This window comes from Carassius gibelio, chromosome A18 (genome assembly GCF_023724105.1).
Source record: "Carassius gibelio isolate Cgi1373 ecotype wild population from Czech Republic chromosome A18, carGib1.2-hapl.c, whole genome shotgun sequence".
Lineage (NCBI taxonomy): Eukaryota > Metazoa > Chordata > Actinopteri > Cypriniformes > Cyprinidae > Carassius > Carassius gibelio.
Genome location: NC_068388.1, coordinates 2,404,631 through 2,430,576, shown reverse-complemented (window position 1 = coordinate 2,430,576; position 25,946 = coordinate 2,404,631). Strand labels below are relative to the sequence as shown.

The following is a 25,946-nucleotide window of genomic DNA, read 5'->3' as shown; positions in this document are numbered from 1 at the left end:
ATAAAATGGATTAAGAAATGCAAATGACAATAATTCTAAAGTGTAAAAGTGCATTCCAGTAAATTAATTTTTGTTAAATTTCTTTAAATGTACAAAATAATTAACTTTTATTTGTCAATTTGAAATGTTATGTTATTTATTATTTATTGTATGTATTAATAATTATATTTAGTTATTTAAAAAGGCATTTAATTAATTCAGAATTGATTCTTAGGACCTCTAAGAAGTGTTTAAGTGTTCAAAACTAAACATGCTGTCTAGGTAGTCAGCTCACTAGGTTTTGAAACACAGACAGCATACCTGAAGTAGTTTTAAACTCATTCAATGTGTTTCTATAATATTTTATCGAAGAAAACAAACTGCTTTTGATGTGTAGTTTCTATTCTCTCGAATGCTATTAGATGTGATTCAGAGCGCATTATTCAGTCTCTGCTCTATAATCGCGCCTCTCCTTCTGTCTCTCCCACACACACATCTGATTTAGAAAACTCACATCTGTTGGGTTGGAATAAAGCTGCCAGAACTTTCCAGAAAAGCCCAGGAGCTGAAAGTATCTGAGCTTCAGTAGTGAGGTTGTGTAACGCGTTATATGACTCAGTTGTGCATTAAAAGAGACTCGTGTAAATAATGTGGAAAGCTGTTGGAAACCGGAGACATCCGAGTGAGTCGGAGCAGAAAATAGAAAGGGTTCAGTACAACAAGAGCTTCAATTCACAGTTTACTCTCCAGCTAACTAAGCCAGGGATTTATTTCTCAATATACGAAAAGTTTGGGGTCTGGAAGATTTTTCTTTTTAAAGTAATTAATACTCTTATTCAACAATCACACATTAAATTGATCAAAAATGACCGTAAAGAAAATTATAAAGAGTGTTGGGTCAATTAATTACTCACTACTAATTACATCTTCTACAGTGAAATTAGATTATCATACTCATTACACTCTCTAAAAAAGCATTGCATTAAATTACTTATTAGTAATTACTTTTTTTAATTCTATATTATCCTATATAAGAGATCTTTTAATTTTTTCAAAAAATCATATAAAAATTGCATAAATTATTCTTCAGCTGACCAAAGAAAATGTTACAATTAAAAACATTAATTTTAACATTAGATGTAACAATTTGATATTAAATTCACTTCTGTTTTAAATAGAATTGTTCTGTAGTTTGTACAGTTTTTAATGCAATTACATTAGAAGGAACCGGAATTAAATTCTATTAAATCCCTTACATTTAAAGGGAAAAGTAATTAAATTCCAGTAATTAATTACTTAGTAATGCATTGCACCTGACACTGAAACAGATGAGCACTGAAACATTAATATTTTCTTAATATAGACTACCGCTCAAAAGTTTGGGGTCAGTATGATACTTTTTTTAAGAATAAAATTAACAATTTTTCCGGCAAGGATGCATTAAATTGATATAAAAAAAACAGTAAAGATATTAATAATGATACAAAATATTTATATTTCAAATAAATGCTCTTCTTTTTAACTTTCTATTCTGTAAATAATCCTGAAAAAATAAAAGCAGCACAACTGTTTTCAACACTGATAGTTAATAATCAGAAATCATGTTTAAAGTTTCTGAAAGTTTTCTGAAGATCATGTGACACTGAAGACTGGAGGAATGATGCTGAAAATTCAGCTTTGAAATCACAGGAATAAATTACAGTTTACAATATATTCACATAGAAAACGGCTGTTTAAAATTGTAATAATATTTCAGGATTTTACAGATTTTACTGTATTTTTGATGTAATCGATGCTGCCTCGGTGAGCAGAAGTGACGTCTCCGTCTCTATCTCTCTCTCTCTCTCCGCAGCACCAGTTCCTGAAAGCGGCCAAGCCTCTGTCCAGCCTCACGCCGCTGATCATAGCAGCCAAAGAGGCGGCCAAAAACAACCGCTAGCCTCTACAGGACGTCTCCCGGCCTCACAAGTCCTCCGCCCCGACCCCCAGAGCTCCCTGTCAGCCGTCTCTCTCTCTCCCTCTCTCTCTCTCTCTCTCTATCTGTCTCTCAGTCTCTCTCGTCCCGCTCAGGAGCTCTCGTGCCGAGGGTTCATCCGCCCCTCGCCCTCTACTGCTGATGTTTTAGTGCCCGAGGGGCGTCTGCGCTCACTGCTGTGGTCACCGAAAAGGCTCTGAATGATGACATCACTGGAAACAAAGGGCCACGGCGTGTCAGGCCCAAAGCATTATGGGGGATTTCCCCCTGGCTGACTCTCTCTGGGTCTCACTGTCAGTTTTTCTGTTGCTTTTTTCTGTCATCTACTTTTCATGGGAACTTGACAGATTTTTCTTGTGTGTATTTGTTGGGGTTTTCGTTTATTTGATAATGTTTTTTAAATTTTCTGTGTGTGTGTGTGTGAGAGTGTGTGTGTGTGTTCGCCGGGTCATAGATTAGCTGAGATTGCGACGTGTTGACATGTTCGTTCTGCGATCGACAGAAAGATCTCGTCTGATGTATTTTTTTTTTATATTGAAAAATGATGATTTGCAACAAACTATTGATTAAGGTACTATGAAGGATGCCTGTGCATGAAGAAACTGCATTTCTCAGATGATGAAACGACCACCTGAGGTCCATTCTGTCCCATAATTCCTCCACACTTGGGAATCTCAACCAAACATCGCTGCATTACAGTGTTTTGCATTTGCTACGAACATTAATGGAATTGAAATCTTCTGATTTTACGTTCACGGACCCTTTGGCCTTAAACTGTGACGTGAACAATAGGACGAATGAAGACAGCACAACACACGAAGATGCAATCTGTTTCCATTTTGATTCTTTCAGTGGCCTGATGGGGTTTATTTAGAAGCAAATCTTTCCTGTAAGCAATCAGTGTGTTTCTGCGAACCCTAATCTCTTTATAAGGCCTTTTGATTAATTAAAATTCTTAATTGAAACGGGACGAATAAACTTCAGAATTAATTACAGTGTCCAGGTGATCTTTTGTAAATGTTGCTAAATGTGTCCCAAAATGCAATGCTCTCAACTTGACATTTGTGTTTAATAACTTTTTTTATTATTATTATTAACTTATGATCTTTTCATCTCTTGTTTGACTTCTATTGAATTCAAAGATTTGAAATGAAAATTGTGAAAAAACAAAAAAAAATGTGGTTACATTATTTTATTTTATTTTATTTTTTTGGGGGGGTTCATCTATTTCTGGATGGTTCTCTGGGCAAATAGATTTATTATTATTATTATTATTATTATTATTGGTAAAAGTTAAAGCATTTTTACATAAAAATATGTTATAAATAAATAAATTAATTAACCAACATTTTTATTTTATATTATAGGTACATGTTAAAATATTTAACACAAATTTAGATTTTAAAATTTTCATTAAATAACCATATACATTTTTGAGATTATAATGGACTACTCTGGAAATAAGTATAAAAAAAAAGACATAAATAAAGGTAAAGTTAAAACAGTTTTACATAATTTGATTTAAAAATGTATATTATTATATAAATTTTTCTTAGATTAAAACTCGACTGTACTCTGGAACTAATGAGGATTTGTTTTTGTATTTATTTATTTATTTATATAACTTTTTAGAATCATAGGTAAAAGTTAAAATATATTTTTTTTTACACAAAATTTGATTTAAATATTAACCATATTTATTTCTTGAATGTTAGTCATAATGAAGATTTAATGAGGATTTTCTTTTTCTTTTTTAAAGATGAAAAAAAAACATTTCAACACAAAACAAAATATATAATTGCATTATTAATATAGCTGAAAGATAATTGGACTTTACTCTGGAAATGAGGAATGTTTTTCTTTGTAATTATATACAGCAATTCATTTTCCCTTCCCAACAGACACTGTTGACCTGAAACTAAACATCCGTGCTTGTTTTTTTTTTTAAGTATGTTTCTGTACTCTGCTTATTATTCACTAAGATGTGCTTATATAGGTTTTAACCTCGGTTTGCATTCATCTTCTCATTTCAGTGTGTTTTCAGGATTACTGTACCTCCGTTACGCACTTCTGAGATGATTAGCTGGAAAGAGCAACAGAGACCCGCTCACTGTTATAAAACACAGTGCTTACAGTGTTTGAACAAAATGTTCTTTCCACGGCTGGCTATTTGTGAGCATAACTCGACTGAAAGGATTAGTTCATTTTAAAACTGGCTTTTACTCACCCTCATGTTGTTCCAAATCCATATTTTCTTCTGTGAAACACAAAAAGCGACATTGCACAGAAAATCTGCTGCTTCATGCTGCAAAACTTCCAAAATACAGGAATCATCTGAACTACTTTTATGGTTCATACACAGTACCATGTGAGGGATGCTTTTGTCTTCTTTGAAACATGACAACAAGTTTGAAAGTTTGGAAGAATATAAAGACCATTAAATGAAGAGAGTTCTCATTTTTAGTTAAACATTCCCTTCAATGCGTTTTAATTGTATTTGAAGCTTAACAAAACCTTTTCTATGAAAATTGCACTTTTTAAGCATGATTACCGGAGAAAAGCCCTTTATAGTGAACATTTCTTTTTATAGTCTCTCTTAGAGGAGATGGATTATTATGCAATGAAATGGCATTTAATAATCCTAATCTGAGAAAACAACATTACAAGTCATAAAATGAACCGAGATGAAGCCTCGTGCAAATCTCTAACCCAACGATCAATGAGAAGATTGTCTATTTTTAAAAACAATCTGATTATTAATGTTCTTAGACGTTTAAGCTGCTTGGGTTTTGGATTTTGGGATGTGGATTGGACCAATCTGGATGGCTAATACTTAGTTTTGTAATGCAGCAGATTTGTTCGCATGTTTGGCATTGATGACTTTCTAAAGCAATCTATGGTGTGTTTGCTCCAGGGGCGTTTAATTGTGTTCCTCTGCAGTGCTGCATGGAGAGAATAAGGCTCTGCGTGGTTTTTTATCACCTGTCAAGTAGAAACCCAGCAGAGCCGTCCTCATGAGCGTTTATGTAACGGAGTGACTGGAACACCCCCGTGTCGCTTCTCTCTCCTTATTCTCAGTGCATTCATTTCCGAGGCACTGCTGAGATGACATTTAACGGCTTGGAAATCTGCCAGTGCCACACACAACACTGGGAAGATAGGATTCCAGTGAAGGTTTGAGGAAGAATCTTGAGCTCTGGATCGTTTTGGAATGTTTTCAGATGGAACTTTGATACAATGTAACATGTAACAGAAAACATGGAACTTTGGCGCAATGTAACAAAAACCTGATCCTGATTCTAAGATAATGAAACTATATTATGGAAACTGTGAAATATTCTGTTACGAAGGGCTTTAGTTGGAACGCTTAAAAATCATAAAAATAAAGGTTCTTTATTGACGTTGATGGTTTGATAGAACCTTTAACATCTATTAACCTTTCCATTCCACAAAAAGTATTCATGTTACCATCAAAGCCAATTAAGAACTTTTTATTTTTAAAAGTATAAGCATTTGCATTGATGTTTCTGCTAAGTGACAGGTAGTAATAATGACTTAAAAGCATTCTTTGTGTCTATATAGAATAATCTTAATCAAAGTTAAATGATTAAGGTCCAGACGTTTCATCAAAGTTATGCCAAAATTAAATCAAAGTGCTGTATTTAGTTTTGGACTGAAACACTGACGTTTCCAGACCTTTCAATAACTAAGTTGAGCATCATGAATGGAGCCTTTTCAGCTCAAATGAGACTAGAAGCACTGTATTTTTGTAAATCAGGATGACGGGATGAGGTGTTTATATTCCAAACACGGACAGTTTTCAGTGCAGAGGTGAACATTCAGGTTGTGCAAGCGTTTACTGTGAAGTACTGGATGTGGAAACATATACTGTACACATTCCTCAAAATGAATCATGAATAAGGAAGAAAAGCCAAACACTCCATTGAGTTTAATGCATTGAATTAAAGTTAATTCATGCATGATTTGTTCATTAACTAGAAAGAGCATTCGGGAATCCTTTCAAAACATGTGAGTTCAACAGGCAGCTCTTTTTATGAGAAAATATAAATCTGTTTCTGAAAGCTAAAAAGCCACCAAACCACATATTGTTATTTATATATCACATATACTGGTGACAGTCATGGAAATCTAGACTTTTGATGAAAATTTTCTTTCCTCAGGCCATCCAAGATGTAGACAAGTTGGTTTCTTTATGGTAACAGATTTGTAGTAATTAGCATTCCATCATTTGCTCTGCAGTCAATGGGTGCCGTCAGAATGAGAGTCCAAGCAGCTGATAAAAACATCACAATAATCCACAAATAATCCACTGCAGTCGAGCAAGTAATGCCTTTTGAAGCTAAAACTGCATGTTTGTAAGAAACAAATCCATCAGTAAGACGTTTTTATCTTCAAATCTTCACTTCTGGCTAAAATGCGAGTCCATAATCCATAATAATGCTACGTATTCAATGTTAAGTCAATTTTCTATTGTCTCTCACATCAGAATCCACCCACATATCTGACTCCTATTTTGGCTGGAAACAACGGTTTGGAGTAAAAAAAATGTCCTCTCATTCTGACGGCACCCATTCACTGCAGAGGCAAACCATGAACAGATAAACATAATGCATTATAAATTAGATAAAAATTATTTGGGACTAAATATAATGCACTGTAATGAAGGATTATAAGGTAACACCATGAATTATGTATGCATCAGAAACATACAATGCCAGAGGGTTAATCAACACCAAAATCTTGTTTCTCGTTCTGCGCTATGAGAGCTGAATTACATAACAGTGATCGATACCCTTGAGCTCACTGCATCAGCAGCACTGCAGTCAGGCAGTCGCAACACTGCGGTAATGTGAAACCTTCAGCATGGACTCGCAGCTTCACACGTCAGTAACGGTGCATGTGTCTTCATCCGTCACAGACAGCGTATTGTGAGCGTGCACAGATGCGCTCACTGCAGCACAGATTGCCTTCACTCTGAAACACTGCAACATCACAGACACACACAGGTGAGTCTTTCATACTGTTTCATTTCATAACTGCGGGTTTACACTCTATATGAATGCTGCATATGCAGCGTTTGCTTGCACTTTATATTATACAGTAGTGTATATGTTGCACATATGCAGTGTTTATTAATTGCAATATAAACAACTGTTTGACCATGAATAGCTGTTGCTTGCTTTAATTATATGCTATATTTAACATGTTTCATGTTAATTAATTTGTTCATTAGTTTGCACTCAGGTAGGATTGTCTATCAGTGTTGAGCTGCAATGTCCGTCACACTTTATTCTACTGTGTATTTCATTGAAGTAGAGATGTTTCATATTGCTGTTGCTATAGTAATTAAGAATAGCATCATGTTATAATTGGCACTGTAAAATTAAGTATTTCCACATTGTGCACCAGTAGTGAACACGCATGTTTAATATGCAGTTTATAAGTTTTGAATTTGTGTATATACATATATAAAGGGATGTAAAAATGAATTTTGCCGTCTATATACTGTATATCAATCCAATGATATTAACATGTATGCCACATTTGAAGAAAAACTTTATTTGTTATGGACAGCTAATTTTATTTGTTGAACATATAGCAATATATATATATATATATATATATATATATATATATATATATATATATATATATATATAAAAATCATGCATAAAATCTAAATGCAAGCTACTGTGTGATTGAAAAGGTATTTTCTTGCGCTTGAAATTTGTTAAATATATCTTGGCCAGAATTTTTTTTTTTTTTTGCTGTATGAAACATGTACAGTATATGAATGAATGTTGACTTAATATGTAATTTTTGAATATGCTCATACACAAAAGTTCAGTTTTTATGAGGGTACAGTATGAGTCAAGATAACTGCATCGTTCTTTGCTCCAACTTTGTTCTGTGTGTTACCTCCATCCATCATGTCAGCAGCTGATGAGTGTAGGAGGGTTTTCATAAAGGAGGAATACACCAGTGCACTGCCTGCTCCCTCCGATTATTCTTTATCAATGTTACTCCATTCTAAGGGCAGAGACTATTGAGCTCACAGTGACGCACGCAGCCATTCATCTCTCACCTTCACACTCACATACAGCATTTCGATTTTTTTGTATATTATTTTATTATTGTTTATTTGTTTGGAAAATGCTTTTATCCAGAGTGTATGACATATGATTGTAAAAATAGCAGAATTGATTCATATTATTTATGCAAAATGTTATCTATCAATAGATCTATCTAACATATAAATATGTAAACATGTGAATATCTTTCCATCCATCGACCCATCCATCCATTATGTAAATATGTAAGCATGTGAATATCTATCCATCCATATTTTTATCTATCTCTATATATGGAATATGTTTAGCTTTATATATAAAATACTGAAATTGCATATACAGTTCCTATTTAGTGTGAACTTTGTCATGGCTCTTGTTTGGTTTATAATAAGAGGTAAAACCATTCAAATGCACAAAAGTTGTGTCTCTGATTCATTTGGCTGCAGTGAGGTGTTTACCCTCGTCAGTTCATACATTGACCTGCAGGGGAACTCCTGAATGATGTAATGTGTGCAGTTATTGGCTACTTTCGCAGAAGGTGTCTGTCGCGAGTGCCTTGCCATGTATTAATCACAGGTTGGCCCCAGCAGAGACACGCGGGGTTAAGTGGCACATTCAAGGGCATGGGATTGTGATCTATGCAGCTCTTGTGTTTCCAGGCAATGCTACATTGGACTGCAGAGCTTTTCTAGCTCGATGCCATTGCCACTACGTTACTATGTAATTAAGTGAGCTCACACCCTACAATCTAGATCAATTTTGATCAGTTGCCATCGCTGTAGCTGTCATATTAGAGCTACTGTATGCGACCAGACACATTGAGCTGTGCATCTATACATTGGTGACACAACAAATGGTATGAGTAGAAAAATAATGTATGGTCTTTGTTGATTCATGCTGAAAATATACTCATCATCACGCTATCCAAGATGTAGGTCCGTTTGTTCCTTCATGTGAACAGATTCAGAGAAACAAAGAGCATTTCATCAGTTGCTCACCAATGGATCCTCTGCAGTGAATGGGTGCCGTCAGTCCAAACAGCTTACAAACATGCAGCTTATGGCTGCACAAGATGTTAATTGCTGTACTGGAGTGGTATGAATCACTTGTGGATTATGTTTTTATCAGCTGTCTGGTCTCTCATTCTGACGGCACCCATTCACTTCAGAGCATTCATCGCTGAGCAACTGTTGAAATTCTACATTTCTCTGAATCTGCTCACATGAAGCAACAAACCTACTGTACATCTTGGATGGACTGAAGGTGAGTACATTTTTTTTTTGGGGGGGGGGGGGGGGTGAACTATTCCTTTAATAAGCATCATTTTTTTTATCCCATTTCACTGAATCAAGCTAAATTTCACTGTTTATTTCCCATTGCCCCTCAATAAACCACAGATTTCTGTGCATAAAGCACAGATGTGAATTTATAAAATAGGAATTGAGGTCTGTATTCAAAGCCATCTAATCCATGTCATAACAGATGATGTGAACAGGCAAATGAGGAAGCGGTTTGCGGTGAGCGCACTGCAGTCTCATATGCAGATTACAGAGCAAATATGGGAGAAATGAAAGTTTCTGCGTCACAGCTGAGCTACGTCATAAACAAATTATGAATTCAAGCCGCTGGATCTGAGAGAGAGGTAAAGCTGGAGAGCTTTTCACAAACAGAGGTGCACACACACAGGGTTTATAGAAATGACTCACTGGGTCTGCAATTATTCAGCCTCTCACTTCTAAGCCTGTTTTTTATTTTCCAGAAAATAAGACCAGTTTCCTTCAGGATTGACCCGCTGGAGAATGAAATGCAAATGTCCAGCTTAACATTACCAACATGACCCATATGCAGCTAAACCAGAATGCGACTGAATGACTGCAGTGTACTTGGAAGTCTGTTTTTGTCTTGGTTATTTTAGTCATACTGTTTTTGCCTAAAATGGAAAATTATTTTATTTTATTTTGGAAACTAGAACTAGAAAACAGTATTCAACAATCAAATCATCCATTTTTTTAATTCAGTATTTAATTACATTATTTTTTGCTCAAGACAACAACAACACAAACAATTAGAGTTTAGTATTCAACAATCAAATGGTCACTGTTTTTTTCTTTTTAAGTCGTTTTCACTCTAGATTTTTCTTTTGACCTGAAATAAAAACAACAACAAAAACCTATGCTTGTTTAAATAATTTTGATTACTCAAATAATTTCGCAGATACAAACAGCTACATTTAAACAAACAATGAAACATTTAAAAGTAGCCTAAAAGGTGAGTAAAAGGTTGAACTGTGTTCTTAAGACGAGTGGTTTTCATAAATGTAGGATAAGGGTAAATTGAAGTTGTTCATTTTAATCCAATGCGACAGTTTACAAAAAAAAAAAAAAAAAAAAAAAAAAAAAAAAAAGGGACACTTTTAACTGATTTAGAGACAAAAAACAGTATCGTTTTTCTGAAATTCACCTAAGATGCATATGCATTTCCAAAAATTGTACAGTAACATTTAAAAAGTCACATTTTAAATGCATACATGGACAAATTGTAAATCTTTAATCCCACTTTTAAATATAAATATTATTATTTTATTTTATTTTTCAAATTAAATAATAAACCTTAGATTTACAGGAAAATATTAAACACGCCTATCAATAAAACCCCTAAACTTAGAAAGTATGCAAATTGGTGCTTGAGAGAGAGAGAGAGAGAGAGAGAGAGAGAAGGGGGAGGAGTTTGTGAGTAACAGGTGTTCGGGAGCAGCTGCTGTTCACAAACACAGAGACACAGAGCGATACGGAGCTGCTCTTATCCTCCGATACAGCAGATGATCGATAAACCCTCCAATAGCCGCTGAACGATTGGTGAGTCAAACATGTACACGCTTTTCTCGGTGATTGGTACTTTGGCGATGCTGTGTAAGCTATTAACATATCACTGTTACTCGAACAACTCATGTTGCTGTGTCAGTCGTCAGGTGTTTATTGTCGAAGCAAATAAACGACTGAAGAGTGAACACTGAAGAGACCTGTTATATTACATTGTTCAGACGCTTCTGGAAATACAGTGACAACAAAAGTGAGTGAGTGAGTGTTCAGTTTAGTCTGTTGAAAGCTTCATTCCTACAGTGGAAACTGGAGCGAAATTTCAAGCTGTTGGATGTTAGATTTATTTAAAAATTGAATAATAATAATAATATCCATACTAATACCTTGTTTTAGACTTGTTAATTATCGTATTAGTACTACTATCGTATATAAATATGGTAATCATTCAGTTCCATAGTGTAAAGTACCAGCCTTTTGTTATCATCACTAGGTTTTATAATCTATTTTCACAATCACAAAACTTGTCTAAGCAGCCAGAATGAGAGATCTCATGCATATGTTTGTGTTGTTTTTAATTCGGATTAGCATTAGGTTTGACGTGCGGATGGTAAGAGGATTGTGTGTTTCTGTTCGTGGTCGAATAGGTCGTTTCCTTCTTTATACAGATATAGTTAAGTAATGGTGTGTGTGTAAGAGAGAGAGAGAGAGAGAGAGAGTTCAGGTTAATAGTATTAACAGGATTTATTCCTTTTATTCTTTCCCTTTTGCTAAGTCAACTAAAGCAAGCATGACTTTTACTAGTGCTCATACTTTGAGTTAGTGATTTGAGTACACCTGTAACTCTCAATATCATGAAACTGGACCTGCTTCACTGCTGACACTAAAGATACCTCAAACCATGTGGCTAGTATGTCGCCGCCTAGCAACAACCCAAAAATCCTTAGCAACCACTTACTGTAGCAATACCCAAAACACCCTAGTACTGTAGCAACAACCCAAAACACCCTAGTAACCACTTACTGTAGCAACAACCCAAAACACCCTAGTAACCACTTACTGTAGCAACAACTCAAAACACCCTAGTAACCACTTACTGTAGCGACAACTCAAAACACCCTAGTAACCACTTACTGTAGCGACAACCCAACACACCCTAGTAACCACTTACTGTAGCAATACCCAAAACACCCTAGTAACCACTTACTGTAGCGACAACCCAACACACCCTAGTAACCACTTACTGTAGCGACAACCCAACACACCCTAGTAACCACATACTGTAGCGACAACCCAAAACACCCTAGTAACCACTTACTGTAGCGACAACCCAACACACCCTAGTAACCACTTACTGTAGCGACAACCCAAAACACCCTAGTAACCACTTACTGTAGCGACAACCCAACACACCCTAGTAACCACTTACTGTAGCGACAACCCAAAACGCCCTAGTAACCACTTACTGTAGCGACAACCCAACACACCCTAGTAACCACATACTGTAGCGACAACCCAAAGCACCCTAGTAACCACTTACTGTAGCGACAACCCAAAACACCCTAGTAACCACTTACTGTAGCGACAACCCAACACACCCTAGTAACCACTTACTGTAGCGACAACTCAAAACACCCTAGTAACCACTTACTGTAGCGACAACCCAAAACACCCTAGTAACCACTTACTGTAGCGACAACCCAACACACCCTAGTAACCACTTACTGTAGCGACAACCCAAAACACCCTAGTAACCACTTACTTTAGCGACAACCCAACACACCCTAGTAACCACTTACTGTAGCGACAACCCAAAACACACTGGTAACCACTTACTGTAGCGACAACCCAAAACACCCTAGTAACCATTTACTGTAGCGACAACCCAAAACACCCTAGTAACCACTTACTTTAGCGACAACCCAACACACACTAGTAACCACTTACTGTAGCAATACCCAAAACACCCTAGTAACCACTTACTGTAGCAATACCCAAAACACCCTAGTAACCACTTACTGTAGCAACAACCCAAAACACCCTAGTAACTAGGGGTGCTCCGATCACGATCGGCCGATCGTTATGCGCATCTCGTCAGTAAAGCCGGTTTTCTAATCAGCGGTTAATTCCATCAGGTGCATGATTTCACATAGAGCACCTGTTACTACACAGAGCCGTTGTTAATAGAGAAGATGCGTAAATCACGTTAATTTTCAGCGTTTATTGGCGCATCTTCTCTATTAACAGCGGCTCTGTGTAGTAAAGGCTGCTCTATGTGAAATCACGCACCTGATGGAATTAACCGCTGATTAGAGAACCGGCTTTACTGACGAGATGCGCATTAACGATCGGCCGATCGTGATCGGAGCACCCCTACTAGTAACCACTTACTGTAGCAATACCCAAAACACCCTAGTAACCACTTACTGTAGCAACAACCTAACACACCTTAGTAACCACTTACTGTAGCAATACCCAAAACACCCTAGTAACCACTTACTGTAGCGACAACCCAACACACCCTAGTAACCACTTACTGTAGCGACAACCCAAAACACCCTAGTAACCACTTACTGTAGCGACAACCCAAAACACCCTAGTAACCACTTACTGTAGCAACAACCCAAAACACCCTAGTAACCACTTACTGTAGCAACAACCCAAAACACCCTAGTAACCACTTACTGTAGCAACAACCCAAAACACCCTAGTAACCACTTACTGTAGCAACAACCCAAAACACCCTAGTAACCACTTACTGTAGCAACAACCCAAAACACCCTAGTAACCACTTACTGTAGCAACAACCCAAAACACCCTAGTAACCACTTACTTTAGCAACAACCCAACACACCCTAGTAACCACTTACTGTAGCAACAACCCAACACACCTTAGTAACCACTTACTGTAGCAACAACGCAAAATACCCTAGTAACCACCTCTAGGCTATCATCCATCTAGCAACAGCCAAAAGCACCCTAGCAACCATATACTTTAGCAGCAATCCAAAACACACTAGTAATCACCTACTGAACCAACAACACACAGCACCTTAGCAACCACCTACTAGACCAACAACTCAAAACATGCAGTGGTTACCTTAAGGATATCCAAAATATCCTAGTAACCACCTAGCAACAACCATAAACATCCTAGTAACCACCTTGCGACAACCCTAAACACCATAGTAACCACCTAGCGACAACCCCAAAAAAAATCCTGGAAATCACCTAGCAACAGCCCAGAACCCCTAGCAATCACCTTAGCAACCTCTTACTGTAGCAACAACCAAAAAAAACCTAGTAGCCACATATCAACACCCAAAGCACCCTAGCAACCTCCTACTGTAGGAAGGAACAACCAAAAACACCCCTGTAACCACCTAGCAACTACCCAAAACATCCTTGTAACCCCAAGCAACAACCCGAAACACACTACAAACCACCTATTATAGCATCAACTCAAAACATCCAATGACCACCTAACTACAACCCAACACATCCTAGTAACCACCTTGCAGCAAACATATTCACCCTAGCAACTGCCTAGCAACAATCCTAGAAACAACTTGAACCCTGAAACAGAACAGTAAGATTCAACACCTATAAAAGTGTGACGCTAGCAATGTCAAGATTGGGGGTAAATTCCCTTGGAATGCATGAGCTGATGAAATGTATACCTTGAATTGGTGTAAATGAAATAAATAAAACTACATTAAATCATAATATTAGAAAACTGGCAGTGCTTTTCTCCAGTGTCTTGTCAGTAAAGCGTTTTATTGAGCTGAATGTGGAGGCTTAGACACAGAGTGCATGGAGGGATTGAGGGCAAGAATGAACAATAGTCCTGCTGCTGCTAACGGTTGCCATTATTAGTGTGCATTGTTTATTTATGTCTAAACAAAGCGTTGTGCCTCGGTGAGTGTGAAGCACAGCCTCTCTCTGCTGCGATGGTGCGTGAGAATGCTTTTACTCTCTTTAATTAGACACCACATCTCAATCTCCCCAAAGCATTCAATATTAAAGACTTGTGACCTCATACACAAAACCCAAAAGCATTTCCATCAGGGAGGCTCTCGTTAATGTATTTTGTATTACATCAGTAGTGGATATTGGAGTGAGATCGGTTTGTCATTTGACTGTTGGCCTAAAGTTGAAATCATCAGTTGTTTTATTGCATTATGGCACTTTTACAGTGTCATTTCAGCTGAAGCTATTTTGCATGCTAGATAGGCGAGGAAAATGTTTTATTGTGACATCGTGGCATATTTCTAGGTCTAAGGGCATGACAAAAAAATGATATTGTCAAATGAACACTTTTCAACAGGGTTTTGACACACAAGGCTGTGTATAGTTTCATATGTCTTTGAAACTCATTGTAATGAGGAAATTGGCTTTATGTTGTGGTGCTGTGCATCATGGGTTGCAGTAAAGTTGACATGATCTTCTAATAGATAATGAGAAGACAGGAAGGGCTGATCTAAACACTGTTTAACCTCATGCCAATCTATAAGTCTGTGTTCAAGTCCAGAAAATCGCAATAGGCTGCACCCATAAAGTTTAGATAACAAACTTAACCGTGTCCTCTCTGTGTCAAAGGTTTTAGTATATAGTGCATAAAGCATATTGCAATAAACTATTTATATTATATATTTAAATATAGTACAGTAGAATAAAAAATGTAAATAATACATATAATAATCGATTGTAATATTTTTACTATAGAATATTTTTTTATTTTTTTTGCAGTAGACTGTAATTGTGTTTTCAGATGTGCAGCTGTTCACAGACTGCTGTTTGAGTTAATAAATGGGTGTTGGCAATATCTGTCAGTCAAACAACAGTGTTTTATTAATGGTAAGTCATATTCTTCTGGCTGAGAACAGATTTCAGTGTGTGTTTTTTTTTTTTTTTTTTTTTTTATGCGACCCACCATGCAAAACTCATCAAAAGTTTTCATCTGTTATCTGTATTATGGATATCTTACAAAATCACATTTTACCATTTAGGAAATTATGCCTGACGTGCATAAAAGTGAATGACTGGGTATCTTTTATTCCTTACGATGTGATGCAAAAAGTAATTTCTCTTCATAAGAAATACTTAGTTTCTTGATTTATTCTGTTAAAATAGATGTCTTAAGATTTCAAGCAATATTGTGTCTCAGTAAAATTCTTGTCGACATATATAAATAAACTATTTTTGGACTTGCAGTAAAACACAATAAATGTCTCTTGTTGGTTTGATAGATCAACGCTGCCAGGTTTCAGACAGTCGCTATGACAACAGCCAGTCGGGGCGGGGCTTAAGTGCAGGTATTCTTATTAAAGCCGTCCTCAACATTGACCTACACAAAGTCAAGGACGTCTCTGGCTCCACTGATCATCAAACCTTAAAGGCCACAGACTGATGCTCAGACGTGTTTTGTACACTGAACGCACCACGACATCCGAGTGAAATGAAACGTGCTGTTCTGTGATCTCGTTATTGATCATCTCTCCTAAAGCGAACACATGCTGCTTTCAGTGCGTGCTCGTGAACGAGGAGCCGGTCAGACTGTACACTGCTTTCTAAAAGGATGAGGTGTCACTTGAAAACAAGGTCAAGATGCTGTTCTGACTCACTTGGAATAAACCGATTTAGATGCACAACATCCTTTGGTGCTGGAGTTTATCAGTTTCTGTTTGACTTGTCATGAGTGAACTTGAGCAGTGAGCGTTCTGGATAACCTCTCTCCTGTTTTTACTCTAATCCGTCACCTTAATATCTGCTAACCGGTTTAGCTGCTCCGTGAGGGGAGGCTCTGACGTGTCTGTCTGAAGATCAGTGACGGGTCAGGCATTATTCTCAACAGAATTCCCGGATCAGATCACACAGTCGGGGACAAAGACGATGAATGGATATGCAACAGTAAATGGGTCAATAACTTGGTATTTGGTTTGAAGTCTCATGCTTATCCATGGCTGTTTTTTATTTAATTAAAAAATAAAGTAAAAACTGTAATATTGTGAAATATTTTTGAAATTTAAAATAACTGTTTTGTTTTTGAATACATTGTAAAATGTAATTTATTCCAGTGATGTGAAGCTGTATTTTCAGCATCGTTCCTCCAGTCTTCAGTGTCACATGATCTTCAGAAATCATTCTTATATGATGATTTGCTGCTCATTTCTGATTATTATCAGTGTTTCAAACAGTTTTTTGCTTAATATTATTGTGGAAACCGTGATACAATATTTTTTTGGTGGATTATTTAATGGCATTTATTTGGAATAGACATTTTAAATGTCACTTTTGATAAACTGAATGCATAATTTCAATTATGACTAATTTCTTATACAGTACTGTACATTTCTAAACCCTGTTTTAACGTACTTATTTGCATGTTTACGACATTCATAATATTGATCAGACAAGTACAACAACCTCACAACCTTTGTTTTAAAATACCTGTCTGTCTGTCTGTTTCTGTTATTATACATATATCATGAATATTTAATAAGGGAAGCATTGTTTAGTTTCTGATTGGTTGTTTGTTGCTAAGCAACTCACTGTAACATTATAGCTCTGTCAATAGCTCGCATTCAACTCTAGATTTTAGTATCTACAGATTTATTATCCGAGATGCTGTTTGCACACTAACAACCTCCATCTGTGATCTGAGAGTGCTGACAGTGCAGGGGCCCAAGGGAGGCCCCTATAGGATTGCAGTTTATTTGTGTCGCGAGCATTGTTTGTTGGAAGGTCTTTTGTAAACGGCCTCGTTTTTTCAAGAAACATGATGCAGTAGAGATGACCCAAAAAAATTGTTAAGACTGATCATTTTTCTCTGGCTGTAGCTCAATGCATTATTCTATAGAGTTCAGTGTAATATAAGAGACTGTTCCCCAGCAGGCATTGTTAACACAACCTCTCTCTCTCTTTGTCTCTGGCAGATCTCCTCCAGCTCCGATCCTGATCCGTCTCCTCCGGTTCCTGTCCATCCGTCTGCTCCAGGCTGCTCCATGCAGGGGAGCGGCTGATCCATGGGCCGCTCTCCAGTGAGCCTGTCCAGACTGAAGCTGGGGAAGCTAAAGGTGGTGCGGCGGCAGCTGCTGCAGCGCTATGAGCACCAGCCGTTTGTCTCCTGTCTGGCCGGCCTGTACGGCTGCCAGTGGAGACGCTACCAGCGCGCCAAAGCCCAGCCGGGGGAATGCTGCTGTAGTCGGGTGAGAAGACATGATTATTACAGTGCTTAAAATACCTCATACTGCTTTTGACACTTCCTTATTCTTATCTGAAGTGAATGCAGCGGCGATGGTTTACATGCAAGCTTTAGTGAGCTGACAGCATGCTGAAGCATCATAGCACAGTGTGCTTCTGGCTCGGGGTTGCACAAAAATATGAACCGCAACATAACTCTGCTTTATAACGTTCCTTATTTTAGTTACAGTTCTAGAAATCCCAGTATGATTGAGGCAAAAATACAACATTTCATAAAATAATAAACCGTATCAATAAGGACATATTGAGTAAAATTAAGAAAAATGACTATTTGTACCTAACATTTCTGTGTGCTATGTATTTTTATGCTTAATAGAATATCACAACTGTTATTTTAGTAATACGCATGAGGCATAATATTTATGCTACACATAAAGAGTGCCATTTCCGTTTCCTTTTAAGGGTTATTATTGTAAACTAAATCAATAATAAAAAAATGTTTTTATTGAAATGATTGTGCAATATAAAGAGGCCCTTTTCCACCACAATTTAATATATATATACACACACACACAGGTAATCGCGACGTTTTATCACAATTCAGACTTTTGTCTTGCAATTCTGAGTTTTCAAAACTTTCTCACAACTGTTTTTTTTTTTTTTTTTTGGTTCTGCCACACAAAAAAAAGGCAACTATGACTGATCTCACAATTCTGATTTTTTTTTTGGCTTTTCCTGACTTTTGTAGCTCACAGCCATAACTTTATCTCTTGCAGTATCTCAGAATTGCCAGAAAAAAATTCTGATCTGTAAGAAATATACTCAGAACTATGAGGATAAAAATTTGCAATTACTTTTACGATTTCTTCACAGAAACCAGCTTCCATAGAAATAAAACTTAATTATTAACTAAAATACTTACTACACACAAATTCATTATTTTGGCATGCAAATATTTAATATTGAAGTGCTAACTTTACTAACTGGAAATAAAAACTGCTTCTTCAACTGAAATGAAAATGTATTAAACCTAAATAGTGATATATATATATATATATATATATATATATATATATATATATATATATATATATATATATATATATATATATATATATATATATATATATATATATTATATGTATGTATGTATGTATTTGTGTGTGAATTATTTTTCTTTTTTTTCCTGCACTATTAACCCCTGTTACATTTTATTCATTTATCGAAAAAATCACCATGTAGTTAAAATTCGTTTTGTATTCATGTATTATACCACACTCTTTCATCTAAAGCAAATTCCATCCAATTCAAAGCATGCATTTAATAATTTCATGCATTCCCTGAGAAACGAACCTATGACCTTGTTTATCTATTCCTATGCCACCTTGAAAATACTGAAACTTATTTCAGTAAATGCAAATGTAATATTTAATTTGATATTGATATATTGCTATTACGTCAAGGTGAATAATCTCTGTGCATGCTGGTATAAAATACACCACATGTATGAAGTACCAACATATTGGTTACTCTCAAGGAGCATGTTTCATCTAAATCTGTGAATATTTTCCTCTTAACCTGAATTTCTGCTGAAGCCACTCATGCTGTTCGACAGAAAGCACTATCAGAGCATTTTTTCCTGTATGAGTTTTCTTTAACACCACGAGCGCAGCTCTTCATCTTCTGATGGTCTGCTTTCTAAATGGAGCAGGTTTCAGTAGCGATAAACAAGCTCCTCTTGGAGTGACTCAGTGTTAGGCGTGAGTGAGTTCGGAGGTTTGCAGTGTGAGCATCCTTCATTGAGTCATTTAGAGCAGGCTGATAACTCACCGTGTGATTGCTGCATGCTGAGCCAGCTCCAAATCAACTATCTGAATCGCAGAGTTCCTCTGTTTCATCCTCCTCTTGTATTTTCACACTCGTCCGGCCGAGTGATTGAGGTGATGTGTGGGTGTTCTCACGGCTCATGATGGCTCTGTCTTACAGTTGGAGTGCAGTTGTTTCGCTCTCCTCATCGTAACGTTTATCCTGACCCTGATATTCCTGTACTTCTGGAGTGAGGCGCAGAATGACTACAACGACTTCGACTGGTGAGTGTCTCGGGACGGACAGACAGATGCATTGACACAATTAAACTGATGTCATTCACAGAAAACTGTGCCACTTGTGTGTCCCTAAAACTATATAATTACATTTGGATTTATTTGAAATGTAAAGCATATTTAAAGAAAACAACAGACAATTTGGAATTAGCTTATCCCTATGCATTTCCATTACATTTGAATGAGTTAAATGAACTTGAATTTTTTTTTTTAAATTGTATGCATCCACTATAGCTTTTTTCTAAACAAAATGTACAAAAAATTTTTTTTCTATTTAGTGTGTCCCAATGGCTTATTAATTATATAATAACATTATTTGGTTAATTTGATTATGTAAGGCATAGAAAAACAACAACTTCAAAAATAAAAATAATGTTGAGTATTTTATTTTAAAATATTTTTCCTCAGAATATCAGATATATGCATGTAGGGGTTATATTAAAAAAATATTATATAAATAAAAATGTCATGCATTCACTGTAGTTTGTCTAAAATATTTTTATAAATATTTTCAGATTTTTTGTGTGTGTGTGTGTCCCTGCGGATTGTTAGTTATTTAATTACATTGCTTGATTGATTTGAAAAATAAGGCTAAATTTTAAATGTTTTGTCCGAATATCAGGAGTTTGTATGTCCCTATTCATCTTCACTATATTTAAATTATTTATATATTTAATAAAAAGGAATTTTGCTTTTATTAAGAGTAAAATGTCATGCACTTGCTGTAGTTTTTGTCTAAAATTATTGGAAAATATTTTCTGAATTTTCATCGCAATTAGTCCCTGCACTTTTAGTCCCTGCACGGTTACATTTATTAATTTAGCAAATTCTTAAAAAAAAAAAAAAAAACATTTTTAAATTTAGATTTTACATTTTTAGCAGATAGTTTTATCTAAAGCATCTTGCGTTTTATTAAAGGTGTGCATTTAACATTATACAAACTAATGTTTCACATTAAATATTCAGAAATATTCAGTCCCTGAAAATGCATAGATTAATGAACTAATTCGATTTCCCCAGGCTAAACTGCATTAAGGTCTGTTTGTTAATCTGTTGTTTATTTGTGCAGGTTTAACTTTGGGAACCTGGGCTTCTGGTTCCCGTGGTCGGTGGTGTTGCTGGTGGTCGCCGCCGCTCTCTTCACCTACATCGCCCTCCTGCTGGTGAGAACAGTGAACTGCAGAAAGTGTTTCAGCTTCAGATTCTGCGGATTATAATGTTGTGGTGTTGATGTTGTGCAGGTCCTAGCTGTGTGCCTTCTCTCTGAAGGACAGAGGCTTTACCTCCACTGGAGCCACAAGGTGATCAAAGAAACATCATCATCATCATCATCATTCATCCTCGGCTCGCACATCTGTGTTCTTTCCATATCTGTGTTAGCAGAGAAACAGCTTCAGATGGCACAGATTGTGTTCAACCTACAGTGAATACTGTATAGATAATACTGAACCGAGTTCAGCTAAAATATGCCGTTTTATTTGTATTTTGAGGGCTACTGTGATTAATAGTTATTTTTTCCTCTTTTAACACACATGTTGATTTAGTGATTTTTAGGCTCCAACATTAGCCAGTTTAGAAACATTTTGTTGTGCTATAATTTATTTTTTTAAGAAAAACAATACATTGTTGTTATTTTAGGATTATGTGTTATCAATATTTAGATTTATTTATTCTTTTTTTCAGTTGAAGGTTAATTTTAATTTGTATTAGTTTTTTTTTTTTTTATTAGTTACATCATTTATATTTTGAGTTAAGTTTTTAGTACTTATATTAGTTTGCTGCCCAGACTTTTTTTTACATTAAGTTTAAGGTCACATTTTTTTTTTTCATTTAATTTTTGTTTAATTGTTTAGATTTAGCTAACAATAACACTGCAACGCCAAAAAAAATAAAAATAAAAAACATCCATCCATCATATTATTAATAATTATTATATTAACAATATATATTTTTATTTTATAAACCTTGATCTAATAAAATAACTAAAAATTAAAAAAAAAACTAAAATTATAAAATTGCATACAACAAAATAACTACAGAAACCTAAAAAGAACATGCTGTACCTTTTTATGTTTTTATTTTTTTCATCCTTATATTTGAATGCTTTGAATTTATATATATATATATATATATATATATTTGTTCTTATTGAAATAAACAATTTATAACATTTGAAAAATATTTTCTGATTTTTTTTAGTTTTATTTTATTAATTGTGTCCATTTTCTCTATTACTTTTCTCTATTTTGCTCAGATTGGGATCCTGGTGACTCTCAGCTTCTCCATCAGTGCCACAGCTGTGCTCTCTGACGTGTGGAGCAAAGAATGGACCACGCTGCTCCTTTCTTTTCAGGTGGGTCATGTCACCCGGCACAGAATGTCACGGCAGTATTCTGAGCTGCTTTACATCAAGTACAGTTCCTGTAATGCATTTATGTGTTTCCATTTTTGTCGAGCAGGTTACAGCACCCTTCCTTCACGTGGGCGGAGTTTTTCTAATGACACTTCTGTCCTGGCCAATAGCCTTACACTTCTTTCGCATGAACAAGAGAGGTACGTGATCCTGTTCGCTGCTGGCAACAAATGAAAGCACACTGTGATTCTGCTCAGATCCTGTTTCAGCCAGCACAGATCTAGTTTTCACCAAGAAAGGTGGTTCTGGGCTGTAAAATGGGCTGCGCACCTACTCGTCTCGTATCAGACGTCATCAGCCAGTGGTGGGGATGTTGTGATTGTGGATTAAAAAAGCTTGTTCTTTCTAAATCGATGAGACCACTAGAATGCTACTGTTATAATCGTCCAATATTGCACAGCATGATGCAGTGCCACTTGCATTTAATTGACAGAACCTAACAACTTTATTATCCCCAGCTGTGTAATTAAAAGTGCTGCGTGCTATCGAGAATTTTACTAACTTTTAAGAATTTCTTATTTGGAAACAGTTTATATATATATATATATATATATATATAATATTATTATTATTATTATTATATATTTTTTTTGTTTTTTAATTTTAATGATTTAAAAAAAAAATTATATTTAGCTTTAGTTTAACACTTTAAAAAAATCCATAGAAAAATTAAATGTTCTGTTATTTTTCTGCCAGGACATTATCCTTTATTTTTAGGGACATTTCCTTTATTTCTAAAATAGTTTTATCTTCAGTATTTTTTTATTATTATTTTATTAGGTTTTTTTATATGTGTGTATGCTTTTTATTAATTGTATTTAGCTTTGATTATTTTAGTACTTCAGGTTTAATGAAAAATAAAATAACTAAGCTTTTTAATATTTTATTTAACATTTATTTCGTTTCCAGCAATGATAATAATTAATTAATGATACTGACCCTGCCCTACAACACAAAATAATGCAGTTTAATTCAAAATAAAGGCAAAACACCTGTGAAAAATCAATACGGAAAATGTATTTGTATTAACAGTTTCGGTTATATGCCAAGGCCACATTTCTTATAGTCATTTAGGTTTTCTCAAAATATTTTTTTTTAGCTTTCAGTTAACGAAAACAATTTTCTAAGCGATTTTTAATTGTTAACAACACTAGGTAAAACAGCAAATTTTATGCACGATATTTCATCAAAACCGATCGCTCTGATGCACCACTTGTCCTTGAAAAGCATTGCTCATATTCTTTTCTCCTCCGTCTGGCTGATGTTCAGCTGAGTCACGTCTGCGTCTCTCTCTCTCTCTCTCTCGCTGCTCTTAATGAAGCCGTGACGAACGAGGCAGAAAGACAAATGCAGGACAGAGGCTGAACTCACAGCAGATGTGTGATGCTCGCCTCCATCCAGAGACCGGCCCTTTGTCCCAGCATCCCTCTCTCACAAAGAGCTGGTCTCTCTCTGTCGCTGAAATGAGCCGTGCCAGTGTAGAGATGACATAAGCATGCATCATGCTCTCAGCGGCTGCTGCGGTTACTAATTGGGCCTGTCAGTGTGCGATTATCATTCTGTAATTCCCATGTGTGTTCAGGCTGCTAAATGATTGTTGTGGCTGCAGCAGAGATGAATTTTTTTTTTTTTTTTGCAATCAAGAGGGTGGCTTAGTGGATTGGATTATGATGGGGAATATGATGACCCAATTTTGGCCTGATCTGAACTTCTGAAACTGATGAAGCTCATCTATATATATATATATATCCTCCCCCCAAAAAAATCTGCAAAAATAGGGCACATTGAATGTGCTATTAATATGAAGGAATTTTCCATATACCGTATTTTTCGGACTATAAGTCGCACCTGAGTATAAGTCGCATCAGTCCAAAAATACGTCATGATGAGGAAAAAAACATATATAAGTCGCACTGGACTATAAGTTGCATTTATTTAGAACCAAGAACCAAGAGAAAACATTACCGTCTACATCCACAAGAGGGCGCTCTATGTTTTCAGTGTAGACTACAGGAGCACTGAGCAGCATAGAGCGCCATCTGGTGGCTGGAGACGGTAATGTTTTCTCTTGGTTCATGTAAAATTAATTTTGATAAATAAGTCGCACCTGACTATAAGTCGCAGGACCAGCCAAACTATGAAAAAAAGTGTGACTTATAGTCCGGAAAATACGGTATTTTTTTTATGTTTAATAGGTTTGCTGTAGTTAATGGAAATATCTGTAAAATAATGAATAAATCCTGACAGAAAATTACCAGTATATTTTCATTTATTAATTTTTTTAATAGTGTGTGTGTATATGTATATGTATATATGTATATGTGTATATATATATTGCCGAATGCTCTATATGAATACATTTTTTTCTATATATTTATTTCCAGATTTAAATTTCATTTAGGTTTTAGTTATTTTATGAGCTTTTATAATTTGTATTAACTTTTTTTTCTGTTTAGATTTTATTAAATTATTATTTCATTTTTAGTTCCTAGTTTTAGTTCAGTTTTAGTTCTAAAATTTGAGGAAGGTTTGGTAAAAGGTATATGAAACTTTAAACTGTTGGTAGCACTAGACTGACTCCAAGCAATATTGAGATCTTCCCTAATTAGTGTACGAAGTTTCACTGACTAGCTACAACATTCTCCACCCTTTAATGAAGAAAACCAGCTGATGAAATAGTTGCCTGGTGTTCTATTAACATTTAACGTTCCTATGTGATATATTATAAAGGAGAAATGTGTTTTTTTATAATGGTTGGATGCGTTTTACTCTTTCATTAATTGAGGTTTAACGTGTGTGTGTGTGTGTGTGTGTGTGTGTGTGTGTGTGTGTGTGTGTTTCAGTGAGGCAGGTGGCTCTCCTCAGCTTGTTCCTGGCGGTTCTCTTCGCCCTGTATCTAGTGCCATTGGGCATGTATTCACCCTGTATTAAAGAGAAGGGCAGACTGGGGCCAGCGCCCACCCTCTTCGGGCACAGAGGAGCGCCCATGGTCTGCTATTTTTACCTCTTGATATTTGTGCAATATTAATTGAGCACACATGGACTGAATGTGGGCTTATGTCAGCATGCCCTTTTAAAATCTTTTTAACATTCAAAACTAAACAGGACTTGGTTTCCTTCTATCTTGAATTAATTTATTTATTATTTTCATTTCAAACAGCTTGCACCAGAAAATACCCAGATGTCCTTTGAGAAGGCTGTAGAATCGGGAGGAGACGGACTGGAGACAGACGTCACAATCAGGTGGGCGTCTTCAACCGTTCCTACTTCTTGTTCTGCATGAAAGCATTTTAAAGTACCGAAACGTGCTTCTTTCAAGCTCCTATAGTCACAGTAAACCGCAATGCCCTGCAATAAAGTGCAGCT

At 35.9% G+C, this 25,946-nt stretch overlaps 2 protein-coding genes across 7 annotated transcripts in view; both read left to right on the top strand.

Annotated features, from left to right (window-relative positions):
* The window catches only part of pak1 (p21 protein (Cdc42/Rac)-activated kinase 1), a 45,985-nt gene extending 43,041 nt beyond the window's left edge, over positions 1–2,944 (top strand). For all 4 annotated transcript variants that reach the window (XM_052532020.1, XM_052532021.1, XM_052532022.1 and 1 more), the window contains exon 15: positions 1,832–2,944. In XM_052532020.1, coding sequence (XP_052387980.1) covers positions 1,832–1,918 — 87 coding nt within the window. In that variant the 3' untranslated portion in view covers positions 1,919–2,944. The remainder of the gene's footprint in view (positions 1–1,831) is intronic.
* Positions 2,945–6,811: 3,867 nt separating this feature from the next.
* The window catches only part of gdpd4a (glycerophosphodiester phosphodiesterase domain containing 4a), a 29,759-nt gene continuing 10,624 nt past the window's right edge, over positions 6,812–25,946 (top strand). For 2 of the 3 annotated variants that reach the window (XM_052531639.1, XM_052531637.1), the window contains exons 1-9: positions 10,748–10,901; positions 17,798–18,070; positions 20,052–20,155; positions 21,237–21,330; positions 21,409–21,468; positions 22,422–22,520; positions 22,627–22,720; positions 25,424–25,569; positions 25,741–25,823. In XM_052531639.1, the coding sequence (XP_052387599.1) occupies positions 17,888–18,070; positions 20,052–20,155; positions 21,237–21,330; positions 21,409–21,468; positions 22,422–22,520; positions 22,627–22,720; positions 25,424–25,569; positions 25,741–25,823 (863 nt within the window). In that variant the 5' untranslated portion in view covers positions 10,748–10,901; positions 17,798–17,887. Of the gene's footprint in view, positions 6,982–10,747; positions 10,902–17,797; positions 18,071–20,051; positions 20,156–21,236; positions 21,331–21,408; positions 21,469–22,421; positions 22,521–22,626; positions 22,721–25,423; positions 25,570–25,740; positions 25,824–25,946 lie in introns of those variants that run through there. The other variant, XM_052531638.1, reaches the window with a different exon arrangement.